The sequence below is a fragment of the Paramisgurnus dabryanus genome, chromosome 7 (assembly GCF_030506205.2).
Source record: "Paramisgurnus dabryanus chromosome 7, PD_genome_1.1, whole genome shotgun sequence".
NCBI classification, from domain to species: domain Eukaryota; kingdom Metazoa; phylum Chordata; class Actinopteri; order Cypriniformes; family Cobitidae; genus Paramisgurnus; species Paramisgurnus dabryanus.
The window spans coordinates 1,735,077-1,752,526 of NC_133343.1; the positions used below are offsets into that span (position 1 = coordinate 1,735,077).

At 38.6% G+C, this 17,450-nt stretch overlaps 1 protein-coding gene across 3 annotated transcripts in view; it reads right to left on the reverse strand.

Annotated features, from left to right (window-relative positions):
- dlgap4b (discs, large (Drosophila) homolog-associated protein 4b) overlaps positions 1 to 17,450 on the reverse strand; it is an 89,034-nt gene that overhangs the window by 16,712 nt on the left and 54,872 nt on the right. Inside the window, exons 2-8 of one of the 3 annotated variants that reach the window (XM_065293873.2) lie at positions 14,163 to 14,216; positions 8,444 to 8,935; positions 7,498 to 8,270; positions 7,173 to 7,399; positions 5,231 to 5,329; positions 4,326 to 4,473; positions 3,566 to 3,800 (exon numbers count right to left, since the gene is read on the reverse strand). In XM_065293873.2, coding sequence (XP_065149945.1) covers positions 3,566 to 3,800; positions 4,326 to 4,473; positions 5,231 to 5,329; positions 7,173 to 7,399; positions 7,498 to 8,270; positions 8,444 to 8,867 — 1,906 coding nt within the window. In that variant the 5' untranslated portion in view covers positions 8,868 to 8,935; positions 14,163 to 14,216. Of the gene's footprint in view, positions 1 to 999; positions 1,114 to 3,565; positions 3,801 to 4,325; positions 4,474 to 5,230; positions 5,330 to 7,172; positions 7,400 to 7,497; positions 8,271 to 8,443; positions 8,936 to 14,162; positions 14,217 to 17,450 lie in introns of those variants that run through there. The other 2 variants (XM_065293874.2, XM_065293876.1) reach the window with 2 other exon arrangements.

Consider the following 17,450-nt stretch of genomic DNA (forward strand, 5'->3'; position numbering starts at 1 on the left):
TTATATTCCCTGATGACTGCTGTTGCTCAGGGAAGCTCCAGCTGATGTCTAACATTGTGAAAACATTATGTTTCTTTGTTTGTTATGTTAACACAGAAAACCTGGGAGTTGGCTGACTATACTTCAACCTATTGTAGTGACATAAATGACTTTCATGCCTGCGTTTCCGGATCCATAATGCATTTACAAACCATTAATAGACTAACAATTAGCAAAGACTCTTCACTAAAGGCACATGAAAGATAAATCCTCTCCTTCAGACAGATAGACAGACAGACAATATGATACACAATCTGTCCTTTAACAACAGCTTCACCAAACAGACAAACACATGAACCGGTTTAAATGCAATTCACATATCTGATGAAAAAGTGATGCATGAAATCTAAAACCTTTGTAAAAATTAATTCACATGACACAAAACAAAGGCAGTCTAGTTTAACTTCTATCCACAATTAATTTGCTTTCTATAACTCATTAAATAGTGAACATTTAATCTCATTTACATAAAAAAATCTTATTATTATTATGGGAATATTGTGATAAGTGTGCCCACATATGTGTTTGACTGTGTAGGTTTTATTATAAAGTGTGCCTATATGTGTACGTGTATGTTTAATGAGTGTATGAATGTATTTATGAGAATTTGTGTGTGCGGGCGCGCGCGTGAGCCCAAGTATTTGTTAAAATCTTACGATACGATAGTATCACTGACAGATTAAATGAATCGCAACGACACAACAATCAGCCAACATATTAATAATGAATATAAAAATGAAGCATTATTATAATCAATACTTGGAAAACGGAAGATCAGAATCGGACGACAGTAAACATCTTAAATAAGAAAAAGAATGTCTCGTTTAAAAAACAACGTAACATTATTATAACAAATGATGTAAATATTCACACAATATCCTTTGATGTATATATTATAAACATATACCCGCATGAATGTCGATATATCTAAATATAATGAATGAAATATCTGACTCTCACCTGTTGTGTCGTATAATCAAGCTCAAATAGTCGCTGTTTCTTTCATTTTGTGTGATTTGTGTTCACGCAACATCATCCTATGCGCGTCCACGTCGCGGAAATACAGATTTGCGTGGAAACGCCCTCGTGACATGCAGCTGAGTATCAATGAACGAAACCAGCACCACTGGACACGCGAGCTGTCAATCAGTGCTACCCGCGCAAATGACTGGACGACGAAACGACAGTTCCCGCCTACTCAATGTGTGACGCAAACCTAACACGTTGAATTGCACGCCCCGCCCCTTTCTCGTGGTAGTAGTGAATGAACTGAAGAGGGGCGGGTCTCATTCTTTCTCTCTCTCTCTCCCTCTCTCTCTTTTATATGAATATTTACACACGTTAAATATTATATAAGTATATAAGAATATATTTATATTGCTATATATATAAATATTAAAATAGAAATCTAATTTTAAAGCTAAGTAAAAAAGATTCCTGGTTAAAGTCTTTTTTGATGACCTGGGGGTTTGTGAAAAAATTGTTGCTTAATTTTTGTAAAGTTAGTGCTCTCTGTCTCTCTCTCAATTGTAGTGTGATATTACACCATCAATACTATAGGTTATTATCTATATGAAATTGAATACAGAAGGGTAAGTGTTTTTTTTAGGTCCTGTAACCCTTTATTTTTACCATAAAAATTGTAAAAATAATTGTGGTCTTGTGATCTCAAATGCATGTTTATAAAAAATAAAAATAAAAATAAAAAATAAATAAATAAATTATATATATATATATATATATATATATATATATATATATATATATATATATATATATATATATATATATATATAATAAATACATTTCTCCGTGCATTACTAGCACACATGTACACATAATATAAGGCTGAATTTAAAACTTGTTCAGGAAATCTAAACCTTAAACTTACTTCAAATAGCAGAGCTCAACACAAAGGATGTTTGGCAAAAAGGTAATTTATTAAATAGTAAATATGGATTAATCTTTTTTACAAAGTTACAGATGTTAGTCAGTCAGGAGCAATGAGTTATTTTCTCTTCTTCTTTTGTTAGTTATAATTAACTTTAATGACAGAAACCTTAACAGGTAGACTTGCCTACTGTTTATTTGACATAAGACCGAATACAGTAAAATGTTTACATTCGTTTAAAACAAACAGTAACCAACTACTCACTAAGCCAGATATTTTGACATTTGGGTGATTCTCACAAAATCCAGACTTAAAAGGTGTCCAGTATAAGATTTTTTTAAAAAGCCATTGAAGCCGTTATTTTTAGAGGATTAAAAAAATTCTTCCTATAGAATTATTTAATTTTTTTAGATTAACAGTATCAAAAATTATCATTACCACAACATGAAATTACATTCAATTTATGCATTTACAAACTCATGTTTCGGTAATGATAACTAAAAAGTTGTCTAGGTACTACGACAAACAAAATGTTAACTTTTATCTGGAGAGAAAAAATAAGAACTGCTTACCTGGTAGCCATCTTGTGTGTCACAGTCAATTATGTCCCTTACAACTTTTTTTTTTAAATGTTAGTTCCTTGAGGGCTTAAACAATGATTGAAAATTGTTATGGAGGATGAGAAAATTGGTCTTTTACACATTTATATTCCTCAATGTCTATACATTTACCAATGATCACCAATACCACATGTTTCTTTACTGTAAATGTTTACAATATAACATGCACTGAAGCTTTTTATTTTTTAGATTTTTTAATTATAAATATTTCCATGTCAAAGAACCAAAATCCAATCATGGACACGTTGCGGTAATGAAAATATTTCCCTTAAATGTGGAAAAAAACTACAAAATTGGTTTGTATGATGTAATTTGAAATCATTTGAAAAATAGTACACAAAGAGATGTTTGTAACTGTATGCTTATTATTTTGATACTATTACTTTGCATTTACTTTTTTATCAAAATGTTTCATGACACCTCATAAGTCTAATCTCGAGAGAATCACCCATATGAGTATTTGTCCGTTTAAGCCAAAAAGACGTGAACATGAACTCATTTTAAGCTCTGTGTCGGTGGGTGTGAACGCGTCACTTTTTCAAGTTCAACAAAGTGAATTTAATAATCATATGAGATCACTTCAGGAATAAAAACATGCAATTGAAAGATAATCTAGGCTATATTATATAAGCATAAACTTAATTCAGTCCACAGAAAGACAAATACTAAACACTTTTCCAGCCTACAATGAAATCATGTAGTATTTGAATCGTACATTAATATTCTCTTAATAATTGTTTTTTTTTACAATGCTGCACTGCTGCACATCAAAATAAACGTTGATTAACAGAAAATGAATTATTGGAGGGAGTGAAAGTTGTGCATTAAATTTAGGGTGGGATCCGGATTGGCCAGTCAGATGTGAGGGGGGTCCAATGCCACCCCAGACACCCCTCTGGCTCTGCCACTGTTAACACTTCACCATAATATAACCCTCTTCTGTTTTAAATGCTTGACATAACTTTATTATTACGGTAATGTTTTCATTTCTCACATACTTCTCAGCTGCACTCACCGGTGCTATTGCTGTATGTGCGTACAGTTGTTGTCGTGGTGGGTGGCGGTGAATCAGAATCCATTGATGCCGTGTCGTCGTCTTGGGAACAGCCCGCCTGGATGGCACGGAGGTAACTATGACTACGGGAGCGGAAGCATGTTGGCATGGGCATATCAGGAGGCTCATTGGAGCGAGAGTAAGCGATGTCATCCAGCTCATCTGCATAATGCTGGCTCATCTCCATGTCTCGCACCTGCTGAGAAAGACGCAGGTGATGTGAGATGAAAAATACAGTGATGGATGGCAAGAAGCGTTTAAAACGACAGGAACTGTTTCTTTAAGAACCTTTCTATGAAAGAAAATGAGATTATGTAGCCTATTTCAGGAAAGGCTTCATTCCTAAAACTGTCTAATATTCATCTTGCCGTGGGCTTCTGGAGATAAATGATGAATTTCTCTGTATGTGCCATTGTAACACTTCCTCGAGAAGTCAGAAAGCCATTACTGTAATAATCACTCGTATGTCTCTAGTTCATTCACAGGGTTTCTTATTTTCAAACTCATTTGTCACATGACTGCAGAAAGTGCAGAGAAGAGTATGACAATACATAATCTCTAAGGTCAGATAATAAACCAATTTCAAGTTATTTAGCAGACAAGATCTTCTGATGACTGCTTTCTTTGCCTTTTAAAGTATGAATATTTACTAAACTCAGACACTTCTTTCATTATTTCAGTGGTATTTTCATAATCTCTGTGTATTGTAACGCAAACAGACCTGACTGATGCAGCTCCCGCGACCCAACGTACTGCAGCCCTGACTGAAGTCATCATCATCCCAGTTTGGGAACAGAGAACCGCTTCCGATGCAGTCCAGATTATCCAGGCTCCTGTTCCCGGAGAACTCTCGCAGAGACGGAAGACAACTGCGATGAAGACGAGAGAGAAAAGATGCAAAATGCAGATAAATAAACAAAGCATTGCACTTTTTATATTGTCTTTGTTTTGCTACCACACATGAAGCAAAAGAAACGATTAAGCCGTAATGCCAAACCAGCAGATTCTGAAAAACATCTGCTCGTAACATTCATGTGTCTATATTTCATCTATCATATGTGGTCCTGTAGGGTTTGACTTCCAGGGAATACAGATCTGCGACATGCATAAATAAAATCAATTTATTCATCCCATGATTTGATTGGTGTCATTAGTCTGGTGATCACAGGAGAAGCATTGTGTTTAGAGGGGAGGATTTATAATATAATATAATTTAATATAATATAACTTGATAACTGTGTTGAGACCCTGTTCAATCAGACGGAGGCCACACAGCTAATGACCAATCAGCAAAGCATCTCTACTCAATGTCTTATCTGTGCACTAAGCAATTAAGATGAGAAGTACTCTGTGAAGGCTTTCTCACCTTTCCAGACTCACAAATTTAGTTATCTAACCAGTTACCATATATTGGTTCTATAGAGAAAGCCACCAGAGAGAAACTTAACTATACATACAGGACGAAGCATCTCATAATAGGAGAACTGTTTTTAGAGATGGTGGTAAACCAATTTTATCAGCTCTCCTATATTGAGAGGATTTCAGGTACAGGTTGGTGGTGCGGTCAGTGAGGAGCTGCAGTTGGTCTTACAGACAGACAGGGGGCAGTCTCCTCACTGCACTGACCTGACAGAACGTCCGATCTGCTGCAGGGTTGTGATGCTGTGGAGGGGGGACCAGAGGGCCTCCAAATCCCCCTGCAGCATCGAGTAATCCAGCAGACGGCTGGAGAGAGGAAGGAGTACAGGGTAAGAATGGAGGAGGGGCTTGAGGGAAAAGAGGTGGGGATTTGGACCAAGGGGAGGGGCTTATATGAGAGAAGTAAGGAAAGGGGAGGAAATTAACAAAGTGACACAAATGTTTTTTGTGACCCAATAAATATATCAATGGAAACTACCGTTAAACACAAACCAGACAGTAGAATACTCAAACAACATCTATAAGAAACATTAAAGAGATATCACAGTGTTAAAGATGGGGAAATGCTTACATGTGAATTTACAGAAGAGAGAGAGAGAGAGAGAGAGAGCATATGGTGGACGTGCGAGAGGCTAGCTGTGCTTAATGTACCACATGAACAAACGCAGCTGGATTCTGGGTGTGTGTAAAAAACAGACTCCTGATTCAGATGGCGTGAAATAACTCGGATCACACCTCATGCAGGGGTCCGCGATGGACCATCAGTGTTTGTACCCTAACAAATTTACACAGAAACTTGGTGGGGTTCTTGGTGGCACTTCCTGTCGCCAACGGTCACGATCGATTGAATCGCCGGAAGTAGCCAAGCTTCCATTAGAATGAATGAGATCATGGCGGCATTTCAATTCCAAGGCTAATGATGTCATTTTGGTGCAGTCCCACTTCAAAGGCTCCTTCAAAATGCATCCTTTGTTTTCTGTGAAATTAAGGATCCATCAGATGAAGGTGATGCAAATATGGATCCTTCATAATTCGCTTCAAGGACTTCAGAAACTGCATCCTTCCAAGAATTGGGATGCACCTCATGTCATTTGCCGCTGCAATTCGCAGATGATGTAACGCCTTTACAACAAAGCAATTTTGAGTATTTACTTTGATAATGATCATAATGAACCTGAATTAAGACCCCACACAACCATGTTAGTTCACAAAACCTTCAATTCCTGATGGATAATTTAAAATCCTGCCGGGTTTCCCGCAGCACTTTGCAGTGCGGGCAGCCCGCCTAAGCTGGGGAACTCTACCGCCTTAACTAGGTTGTCCAAAAAAATAATTTCGCTACAAAAAAAGGCCGTCAAGTGCATGTCGGAGAATAGCGCGAGTGCGCTTCACACCACGAGTGGGCACACGTGCCACACGGCCGAAATTAGATAAAGCCGTGGTCCGTCACTGTCTGGAGGATAGCCAGTTGATAAAACAAAAACGCGTGTCAGTGAGAACTGTAAGTGGACTTATGTTTTGGGTTTATTCAAGCCTGTTATTGTATTAGTCTATAGTTCTTGGAAATTTAAAGTAAGTTGGCTGGTGATTTTTTTGTTTGAGCAACCTGCTAGCTAGGTTTCACGTGACATATATAATATAATTGTTCAGCGCTCTTGCTCACGTTATTTATGTGCATTATTTACATGCTACAGTAGTTACACTCCTTTTAGATAATGTAATTAATAGTGGGAAATAATCAGTTTTTACATACTTCGCGCTATCTATCATCGTTCGCCAGACGTTCTACAACATCTGCTTTAGTTTGTGTTCATTAACCCTTTAGTGTCACTTCATCACGCAGCTAATCCCGTTAGAGGTAAAAACATTTAATTCATTAATAATCTAGTTTGTGTTCATTTTCTGTCATAGTTTCTTCAAAATTAAGTTTTATTTGAGTGTTTTAAGTAAAAATATTTTCATTATGATGCGTACCCCCGCCCCTTCGATTGCCACACCCCTGGGACACGCCCAGCCCCCCAACCCTACCACCTTAACAAACAAATTTTCTGCGGGAAACCCTGGGGTCCCATTCTACATTTGATTCTCCTTCACTATAAGCGTTTCTTTACTTCAGATCTATATGAATCTACACAGCATGATCTCTTACTTTCTGGAGGGGAACTGATCGCTCAGTGACTGCTGTGTAGCACGTAAGTAGCTCTGTCTTCGCGCAGCGCCTTTCGGGGAGGGTTTGGGACTTCCATCGGAGTCATCGCTGTCCTCCAGGTCGGCCATGGCTTTCACGTAACTTCCGCTGCGCATCCGTCTGCACGGGATCTCGCCCATCGCGCCACTTCTGCCTGGGGTGCCCAACCATTCACCTGTAGAGGGCATCTTCACAAAAAACAGACAACATCAGTCGACTCGGCATCTCATGAAACACACAAACAAATGGCTAGAAGATTTAAGACTTAAGAGGAAGAATTACTCACCCTTCCTTGAACCTGTAGGAAATGGCGGCCCAGGTCTTGCTGAACTGATTTAGATTTCAGCAAGGTGCGATCCAGAGTGGCCGAACCCTTTTGGCAAACTTGTCGGGTGGGCCCTAACGTAAGCGTGGACCACGGTCCCCCTTTACCAAAGTTTCCATCAAACATCGCTCCTCTTCCGTCTCCTCCACCAGGACCCGGGAGTGCAGGGAGCGCCTGGTGCTTCAGGTCGCTGTTGCTCTTTGAAGATTTCAATGTGTGCTCACTGATGGTGCTGTAGCCTTGCATGAAATACCTGGACGCCACCTGACCGTCCTGCCTGTGTCCGGATCCCACCGGCGTCCGGGCCAAAGTCATCATGGCCGCGGGGTTCCTATAGTTACTGATATCGCTATCCAGGTCGTCGGAACTCCAGTATCCGGACATGTTGGAGCGCGGCCTCCGCTTGGCCGTTCCTTCGCTCTTGGCCCGGTCTTTGCTCTTGCTTCGCCGATGCTTGTCATCGGCGCCGGACGCCCTGCTGTTGCGACCGTTCACGTTACTCTTGATGGCCGAGTTTTCCAGCGATTGTGATTTTGCGAACAGTTTCTGGACGGAGTGAACTAGATAGCGGATTTTTCCCGGACTATCCGTGCGTTGTTGTTGCTGTTGCTTGGTTGCCGTCACCGCGGTGCTACGATGGAACTGTAACGTGCTGAAGCCGTCCTGTTGCCCTGGCAACTGCTTCTCAAACTGGTCCAGGAGATTGGGCGGCAAACGATTCATCTTTCCAGCCCCTGGATGCAAAAAGAGCACAGGTGTTTCCAAAAAAAACCCATTACTCATTAAAGTCAACATTGTTATCCAAAATGAATCACAAATAAGGGAGAATTCAACAATAGAAAACAATAGACGTAGTATGCAAAGTGACGTTTACAGTAATCAAACTATAGGAGTGAAAAATGTTTACCAGATATAGTGGCGGATCCACTGGTGATCATAGCGGTCCGTCCCACTCCGAGACCCGTTCCCATAGACATGGAGGAGCCCATCGTGCCTGTGCCGATTCCCCCCATAGTTTCCCCCAAGGAGGGGCCGAACTCTTCCTGATCAAAGTGTGAGTTGTAGTTGATGCGAGGGAAGGTACTGCTGGATGACAGCTGGTTGTTGAGGGGCATCAGACAGTCGGGTGGAAGACCCCCTTGTCTTGGGGATGGAGAGAAGTGATGAGGATCCAGGGCACCGTAGTGATCCATGACTGATGACGGGAGATATGGAGTACGAGACAGGGTGGAGGATGGGGAGGGGGCGTAGAGAGATCCCAGGTGACCGGGAGAACGGGGCGGTTCGCAGTTGGACGGGTGACGGGTGCGTTGGGGGGTGTAGCCTTTCATGGCAAAATGGGGCAACACCCCCCCACCCTACTTGAGGAACATGGTGCCACCGGAGACAAAAAGACACCCTGGAGAAAACCAGACAGGGAGTGAGAAGTAAGAATGTAGAAATGTACATTTATTATTATCAACAGTCAAGCTATATCTGACATGACACGTGACACATTTTTTTCCAAAACCCGGTTCTCTCTCTGTCATCTCATGCCAAGATTGACACAGACGGGCTTCATGGAGGTAAAGCGGATTGGACTGTTTGAATGTCCAGACCATCTGTGCCATGCCATCACCTGCTCGCCAGAAAGAGAAAATGACAGAGAGAGAGACCAGCCTTTAAATGACAGGCTTTTAGTTTCACATTGATGAAAATCCTGCCATCAGTATCTAGATGTTCAAAAACATGGAGAGTAAACATACAGGTAAATCATCTCAGCAGGTGACACAAGAGACCGGTGGAGTTAAAGTGACAGAAGTGACAGAGCCGACTGTCAGCAGGACACATAAACAAAACAACACGATTCCTGTCTTACTGTGACAGAAAATCAGTGATGCAAAACAACCACATGAGATCAGAAATGAAGACGACATAAAAGGTCATGAACATCTCAGCAGACAACAAAAACAAGAGCTCAAACTTGAAACTTCATGTGATGCACACCAAAACACACACCATAAAATTTTACGTTCAATGAAATCATATTTATGAGACATTATTATGTGACATCACTCTAAAAATGTATTAATTATTATGATTGTACATAAAAATAAAAAATGGTATATTTCATATCAGATCCATGTTACTGGTGCATTCTGACAGCAGGTGGCGCCAAAACATAGCGTAAGACCATAGATATAAAACCTGCACTATACTCTTTAAATAGACATGATTATTTTAAACAGCACAAGATTATTAGCCCAAAACCTCACAGATGAAGGTACTTCAGCATTAATCATCTAAACAGTAAAACATTACAGTTACTACTCATTTATTTAACAGATTACTTAGATAAAGTACTTTCTTCCCCAAATCAGACTGAAAAACAACTTGAATATATTTGAATAAGATTGAAAAAGACAGTAAATATGTTTGTCTCTGGGTTTGCTTTACTCTCTCATTTCCTCACTAACAACAACATTCAGACCAAAACAGCAAAAGATTAAGGATGCTCAGGGAACACAAGTCTGTTCTCAAGATGAACCTTATTCAAGGGGTCGAAAGATAAACCGACAGTGATTTATTTGTTATGAATAAAACACCTTATAAGTGTTTACTGTCTGGCACTCAAATATGAAACCAAACCTTCCATCTGCTCTCCCCATGGCCAAAAAATCCATTCTTACACACATCACAGGATGCAGAAAATGACCCTGAAAACACACACAAACACACACGCGCACACACACACACACACACACACACACACACACACACACGCACGCACGCACGCACGCACGCACGCACGCACGCGCGCACGCACGCACACACATACACGTGTGTGCACATATCAAGTGAAAGCATCAATCTGCCAGAGCAAGATTTCAGTCACACAGAGGAAACCCATCTGCGCTCTCTATCTCTCTCTCTCTCTCTATCTCTCTCGCTCTCTCTCTCTCTCAAAAAATATTTTTAAAGCTAATGTTTTAGACAGAGATATTTTTTTGTTGTGGTCAATAACTCACAAGTGTGGTCTATTACAGTTCTTACCAATTGCTTACACATGTTTTCAAAACTAAGTCTCCTTTTTTTTAAAACTCTACACACAATTCTCAAAACTGCACACACAAAATGCAAAGTAGCTCACATCTCCTTCAAAATGCAACACTGCATTCAAAATGCCACAAACACATGTCAGAATCCAGCATTTACATCAAATGGCAAACAATTCTTTCATAATAACACATTTTTGGATATACCATGTAAACACTGCTGTTCTAAATCTAAAGCTCTTTGGTCTTTCATGGGCTTATATCTACATTTCAATACAATGTTTTACAGTAAAAGTAATCTGCTGAGAGGGGTAACATGTACGCCGGAAACGCCGATGCAATGTAGAAACAGAAAATATTTATTAGTCCAAACATTACTGTTGTATACATTAGCATACAACAAAACTATAAACATGTAAACCAAAAGTATATTCTTTACAGTAGAATACAGTCAATTGTGTGTGGGGTCCCGATCCAGGAATTGGCAGGGGGGGTGCAGATTGACAAAACAGTGACCTTTTACCTATTTATAGGCCTATCTATACTACTGTAAAGTAAAGCAGTGATTGGTTAGTGATCAGTTAAGCAATTGGTGTTTGCACATGTGAGGAGTGTGAGAAATAGCTTATAGTTTTGAAGATTTGGCATGTAGTTTTGCACTTTGAGTGAGAGGTTTTAAAAATCGTGTGACATGAAAAGATTTTGTGTGTAAGCAATCGCAAAAAACTTAGCAGGTGTAATTTTAATCAAATGTAAAGCAGCTTCAGTATAATTTAACTTTGAACATAAGTAGTGAATTGTTACTTTTCACCCAGACAACTGGGACAAAAGTAACACAACAAAACAAGATCGATTTTAGTAAATAAACACGGCTATGAGCTTGTTTATATGTAACTGCAAACATATTTTGTTCTTTATATTTGCAAAAAATAATGAAATTACATTTTTACTTTAAATTCAATTTCATCAAATGTTTTAAAAGCAACCAGACAGCACAAACTTGAATTGTTGAGAATAATTTTTTTTTTCAACATTATGAACAATAAAAAAAAATGTAATTAAATTTAAATTAATTTTTAACATATACAACAGTTATTAGCATCAGGACAAAAGTATCAAGTGTTACTTTCATCCCGACAGGAACTCCTGACATTTAAACTCGATTTACTTGTATTTTAAAAAACTCAATCTTCAGGATGTGTTCGAGCACTAAATAACCTGTAGATTGATCAGTACTGGAACACATTAAATCAGAAACGCATTATAAGAAAAAAAAGCAGCTTTAGAGATTTACTTATCATGGTTAAAAACAACTTTCTGGATCTACACGCGCAAAATAATGACGAAATAACACAATGTCTGTCAGCTCTATCAAGGGTTGTGTGCTAAAGATGCTGTCATAAAAACTAACAAATTCATATTAGCTCCTTAGTTTTTGTTTGTTTAAAGAAACCAATGGAAAATTCACCACTAATAAACCTATTTTTATTATGACTATTTAAGGTTACGTTTATGTGGATTTTTTCGGTTGAATTTGAAGAGCGCTGGTCTGGTCTTGTTATTGTCTCAGTTTGTGTGGTCTTGACTACAACACACTTTCTTTCTCTCACTTTCTATATCCTGTACTCAATCGTTTTTCATAAGACAGAGAAACAAAGACCCTACAAACAGAGACAAACATTTGCTGTTATGACAAACAGAAAGAAAGAAAGAAACAGAAAGACAGACAGACATACAATGACACATGGACAGGCATACAGAGACGGACGGACGGAGAGAGAGAGTTTGTGTGTTAAAGTCTTACAATAACCTTGTCCTAATTACAATCTGTACTGTCGTTTGCCCTATTTCCACAGCTCTTAATATATTCTCTCTCTCTTTTTCTCACACACACGCACGCACAAACATACTGTAAATAGTACACAGTCACGTGAGGAAATATAAAACACTTGAATATGAACAAAATGCCCACATCAGCATGAAATCCTTTAATCACAGTGTGTTTGCTGCAGGAGGTATAGACACTTCAAACTCACTCATGTCTGCGTGTGTGTATTTGTGTGTATCCATGTGTATATTTGTGTTTGTGTGTGCACGCATGCACAACATTGAAACTATACAAAATCCTCACTAATAAAAGATTCTGTGTGTATTTGTGTATGCATTCGGGTGCGTGCCTGTATGTGTGTGTGTGTGTGTATGCATGTGTGTGTTTGCAATGTATCCATGTATATATGTGTGTATGCTTGCATGCGTGTGTGTGGTGTGTATGTGTGCGTGCATGCATGCATGTTTGTGTATGTATATGTATATTTTTGTCTGTATGTGTGTGTGTGTGTGTGTGTGTGTATGTATGCACGGATGTGTGTCTGTGTATGCATGTGTGTGTTTGCGATGTATCCATGTATCCATGTATATATGTGTGTGTGTGTGTGTGTATGCTTGCATGTGTGTGTGTGTGTGTGTGTGTGTGTGTGCGTGCATGCATGTTTCTGTATGTACATATGTGCATTTTTGTGTGTTTGTACCTATGTGTGTGTGTGTGTGTGTGTGTGTGTGTGTGTGTGTGTGTGTGTCTGAGTGTGCATCCATGTGTATGTTTCCATCTGTGTGTTTGTGCAGTTGGCTTTTGTTGGTAATTGTACATGCATGAGTGTGCCTCAAAATATTAAAACATTTGAAAAAAAAAAAATTGTTCAGCTTACAACAAGCTCATTTATTTTACTGAAAAGTGAAGTGATGACCTGATGATGAAGTAAAACACAAGGTCAAAGCAAAGACTTCATTGAGTTCATACTGAGCTCTTCCAGACACGTCCTCTTTGCATAATGTGATTGCTATGGAAATTAATATGAGCAAAATCTGAATTTTAAGTCAAATTTACCATTTTAATGCAGATTGGGTGCTATGGAGTGCATGACTGCAGTTAAGCACAGAGTTGGTCCAACGAGGACAAAACATGAAGAGAAGTTCAACTTTATCTCAAACTTATATTTCATATAAATATATAAGGTTATCTTTGGAAAAATCTAGACCTTTTAACTTTATTTTGTTCGTATGTACCTCATATAAGTAAGGGATAATGTATAAGCAGCAGGTTGTTATCGCAGAAATCATGGAGATTATTTCGCAATAACAACTGCTTGTTCCTGCTTATTACACCATTTACCTCATAAATAAGGTAAGGAACATTAAATATTGATTTTAAAAATTTGCTCATTTTTAACTTCAACGAGGAAAACCCATTTACTTTCGGTTTTAAGATAAGATAAGATAATATAAGACGTTCAAATGTCACGAACACACTATTTGGTTTAATCATTTGTAAATATAATGTCATATATGTTATTTAAAGACATATTTATATTTAATTTAGTTTAATATTAAACTGTACCTGTCAAAATGATTCGCAGCATCCGGGTTACCACGTGTTATTAGTTTTGAGCGTTTATCTTGGAATAACAAACCTGCAAATGTCATGACTGGCCAATCAGATTCAAGCATTGTAATAAATTCAAAAGAAAACCATGGTATTACCATTGTACTTTTTGCAAGGACTGGTGAATTACTAGACAAACATAGGATACTTACATCTGTAGGTCATTCTAATTCATTCTGAGCACCAAATCCAGCAGCAGAAATCTCCTGTTAAAACAAAACAAACACACAACTGTGTCAACAGCATTTATACAGCACAAAATGAATACAGATCTACAGAAATCACATCACTGCTGGCATAAATAAGCACAATCTGTAAGACTTATGTTTAATGGTTGTGTAATAGAGACACAAACAAACTGTGACAAAAAATGAAGTCGTTGCATATTTATCTACAGTAAAAACTCAACTTCATGTATATTTAACATGACATCATAATGCCTTCATAATGTCATTGGCTGAGACTAGAGCATGTATCTGAGTTATGTGTCGATTAACTCTCTCACAACAATGAGATAACCTTCACACAACACATTATTACTGTACATGAAAAACACACACTTTTATTAAACCACAGCAATACACAAAAAACAAACAGATGTATTATTTTTTCGTGAACTTTTTCTTTCAAGAAGTTTCGGCATGATGTGACCCTGTATGTTATACTGTATGTAACTTAAAGGGTACCTATTACGTCCATCTTTACAAGATTTAAAATAAGTCTCAGGCTATAGTATCTCACTACTGAGATATGGAGGAGAACGTACAACTCGCTGAGGGTGAAAACTATAGTAATGTAGGACTGTCAGTCAGTGGCTGTGGGAGGTGCTTTGTCAGTGTGACATCACATTAACAAAAGAATCAAAACAGCATATCTAATGAGATTTTTTCATTGCCAACACACATTTATGTCCAAACACCTTAAAAGTGGATTTTGCATAATAGGTTCCCTTTAATGTAGTGTAACTGTAACACTACATTTATTTACAGTGTTTACATGTTTACAAGAGTTAAAACACAAACGTACAGAAGAAACACAATGAAGAAATGACTGACATCCAGAATCAACCCATAGTAAATCTAACAGACACATATCAAAACAGTTTACCACCATGTCTGTGAATACTGCTCTGTGTGTGTGTATTTGTGTGTGTGTGTGTGTGTGTGTATGTGTGTGTGTGTGGCCAATTCAACAACATTCCTAATTAATCCAATCAATCATCTCACAGACTTCATTTTGTCACAGATGCAGAAATGATTACAGGGTCAATGTCATTCATCTCGGCAGCACATCACACACGCACAAATACACATGCATACACAAGCACACACTTACAGTACACACAAACACAAGCATATGGACGTGCAGAAGACACAAATGTAACCTAAATGTTACTCTAAGCCTCCATATAACACGTTACCCTACATGATGTCTACAATCTCATCCCTACTGTAGTTCGGCTCTTTTAATGTTTTCAGAGAGACACATCTGAATCTGAAGCTTCACAGAGTTCATCTGCGGTGATGTTTCAGGGCCAAGGTCTGACGTCAGCCACAGTAAAACTGCATTACAAAGACATTTTGTGTAAGACATTCATCCTGAGTTCTTTATAACAAGCAGATGAATGAATCTTTTAAAGCATCACACATTATGTGCTTGTTGTACTGTACTTTAACTAAATATTTAATGGTAGTTGTCAGTTTCTATTCCAGTTCAAGGTCTGGAGGTTTACTAAGTCTTGATTTATTTAGTAAAGAAGGACCGTTATGTCCTGTTTGCCTTGGATTTAGTTATGAATGAACGCTCAGCCACTTCAGCTCAAAGCCGTTTGATTCAAAGACTCCCATATTTTCATGTTTATTAGCAGGATCAGCAGGATTTACTTGATGTTGAAAAAACGAAATACAATCTGCTGCTTCAGGCTTGAGATTTCAGATGCTTAATGAAGTGTCAGATGTCGACTTTTAACTCATCCACACTTGAAGTCTAAAACGATCTGAGCGCTTTCATTTCTTTCGTAAGCTATTTTGCTCATGCAGAGTAAATGCATTACACCATTTCAGTCTCTGTAGCTAATCTGGATCATTTTTGATCATCTTTTACTTTGATCGTTCAGAAAGTGAATTTCTTTTCCAAAAAGTTTGCAAAACCCCTGCTGTGACCCACCGACGGCCTACACAAGCCACTGTGCTCCTGAATTCTTCAAAGACTCACACTGACATGAAAGAACCTTCTGCAGCTTCTCTTCCTGACCTCGCACCTTCTGATCTCCATCCATCAGCATTTCCATTGACCTTCATCCCATCTGAATTCTCTTTCTAAGAGCAGAGAAGATCCAACTGGAACCACTCTGGTGCATCTATAGCCCTACATTTTTCTGTCAAGAGTTTTGGAATAAAGACCTGATATGGAGTAAACCCCACCCATAAAGAGCAAACTCCACCCACATGGCGCAAATTTCATACACATGAAGAAACCCCACCCACGTGGAAAAAAATCCACCCACAATAAAGCAAAACTCCACCCAAAGGAATTCAGTTAAAACTAAGGCTGTCAAAATGAACTCGTTAATAACATGTTCACGCATAATCATTGTCAACGCCATTTATTTTATTAACACAACGCACAATTTCTGTTTGACCCTTTGATCTAGCCCATAGTTGGATAAAATGAGACGCAGCCTTACTGTGGCATCCTACTAGATGCGTTTGAGGCGTCAAATTCACGTCTACTGCGTCTAGTTTGCCACTTGAACATTTTGAATTTACTCACTTCATTTGCGCCACGCGTAAAATTCTAGTCATCGAGACATTCACGCAGAAATTCGCATCATGGGAGGGGCTTCTGCGACTTTGCTTGCTTCCTTTAATCACGTCACTACTAGAGCAAGCTTTAACGGTTTAAATAGGTTAAACGCAGCGGCAACGCTCAATTTGCGGCATTCGCGCAAACTAGACATGCGAATGAGGCGGAATCGCGTCTACTGCGCAGCGCTAAACGCCTGATTCGCACCGCAAGACCTCCAGACGCGCATCAACGCATCTTCACATTGACTTAACATTGAAATCACTTGCGCTTGACACCTCTACCGCGGCTAGTGTAAACGCAGCATTAGACAGAAAATGTGACCCGTGCTGTTTGAGTCTGAGGTTTTCATAAAAATAAGAACAGTAAGCTCTCGTTTAGTGAATCCAATGCTCTAAATTGTAATTAAACATCTAAAATGATCTTTATTTGTATGATTGTCAAATGTCATGTACATCACAACATTTTGACATGGCCATCAGTTTTGCATACAGAAGCTAAATTGCACTTTGAACCTCACAGACCAGAAGGTAAACATTACTGTTTTAAAGGAACGGCCACAAGAGTAAAAACAATACAGAATATTTTAACACAAGATTTGAAACATATAAAATTGCATACGTAGTGATACTAAG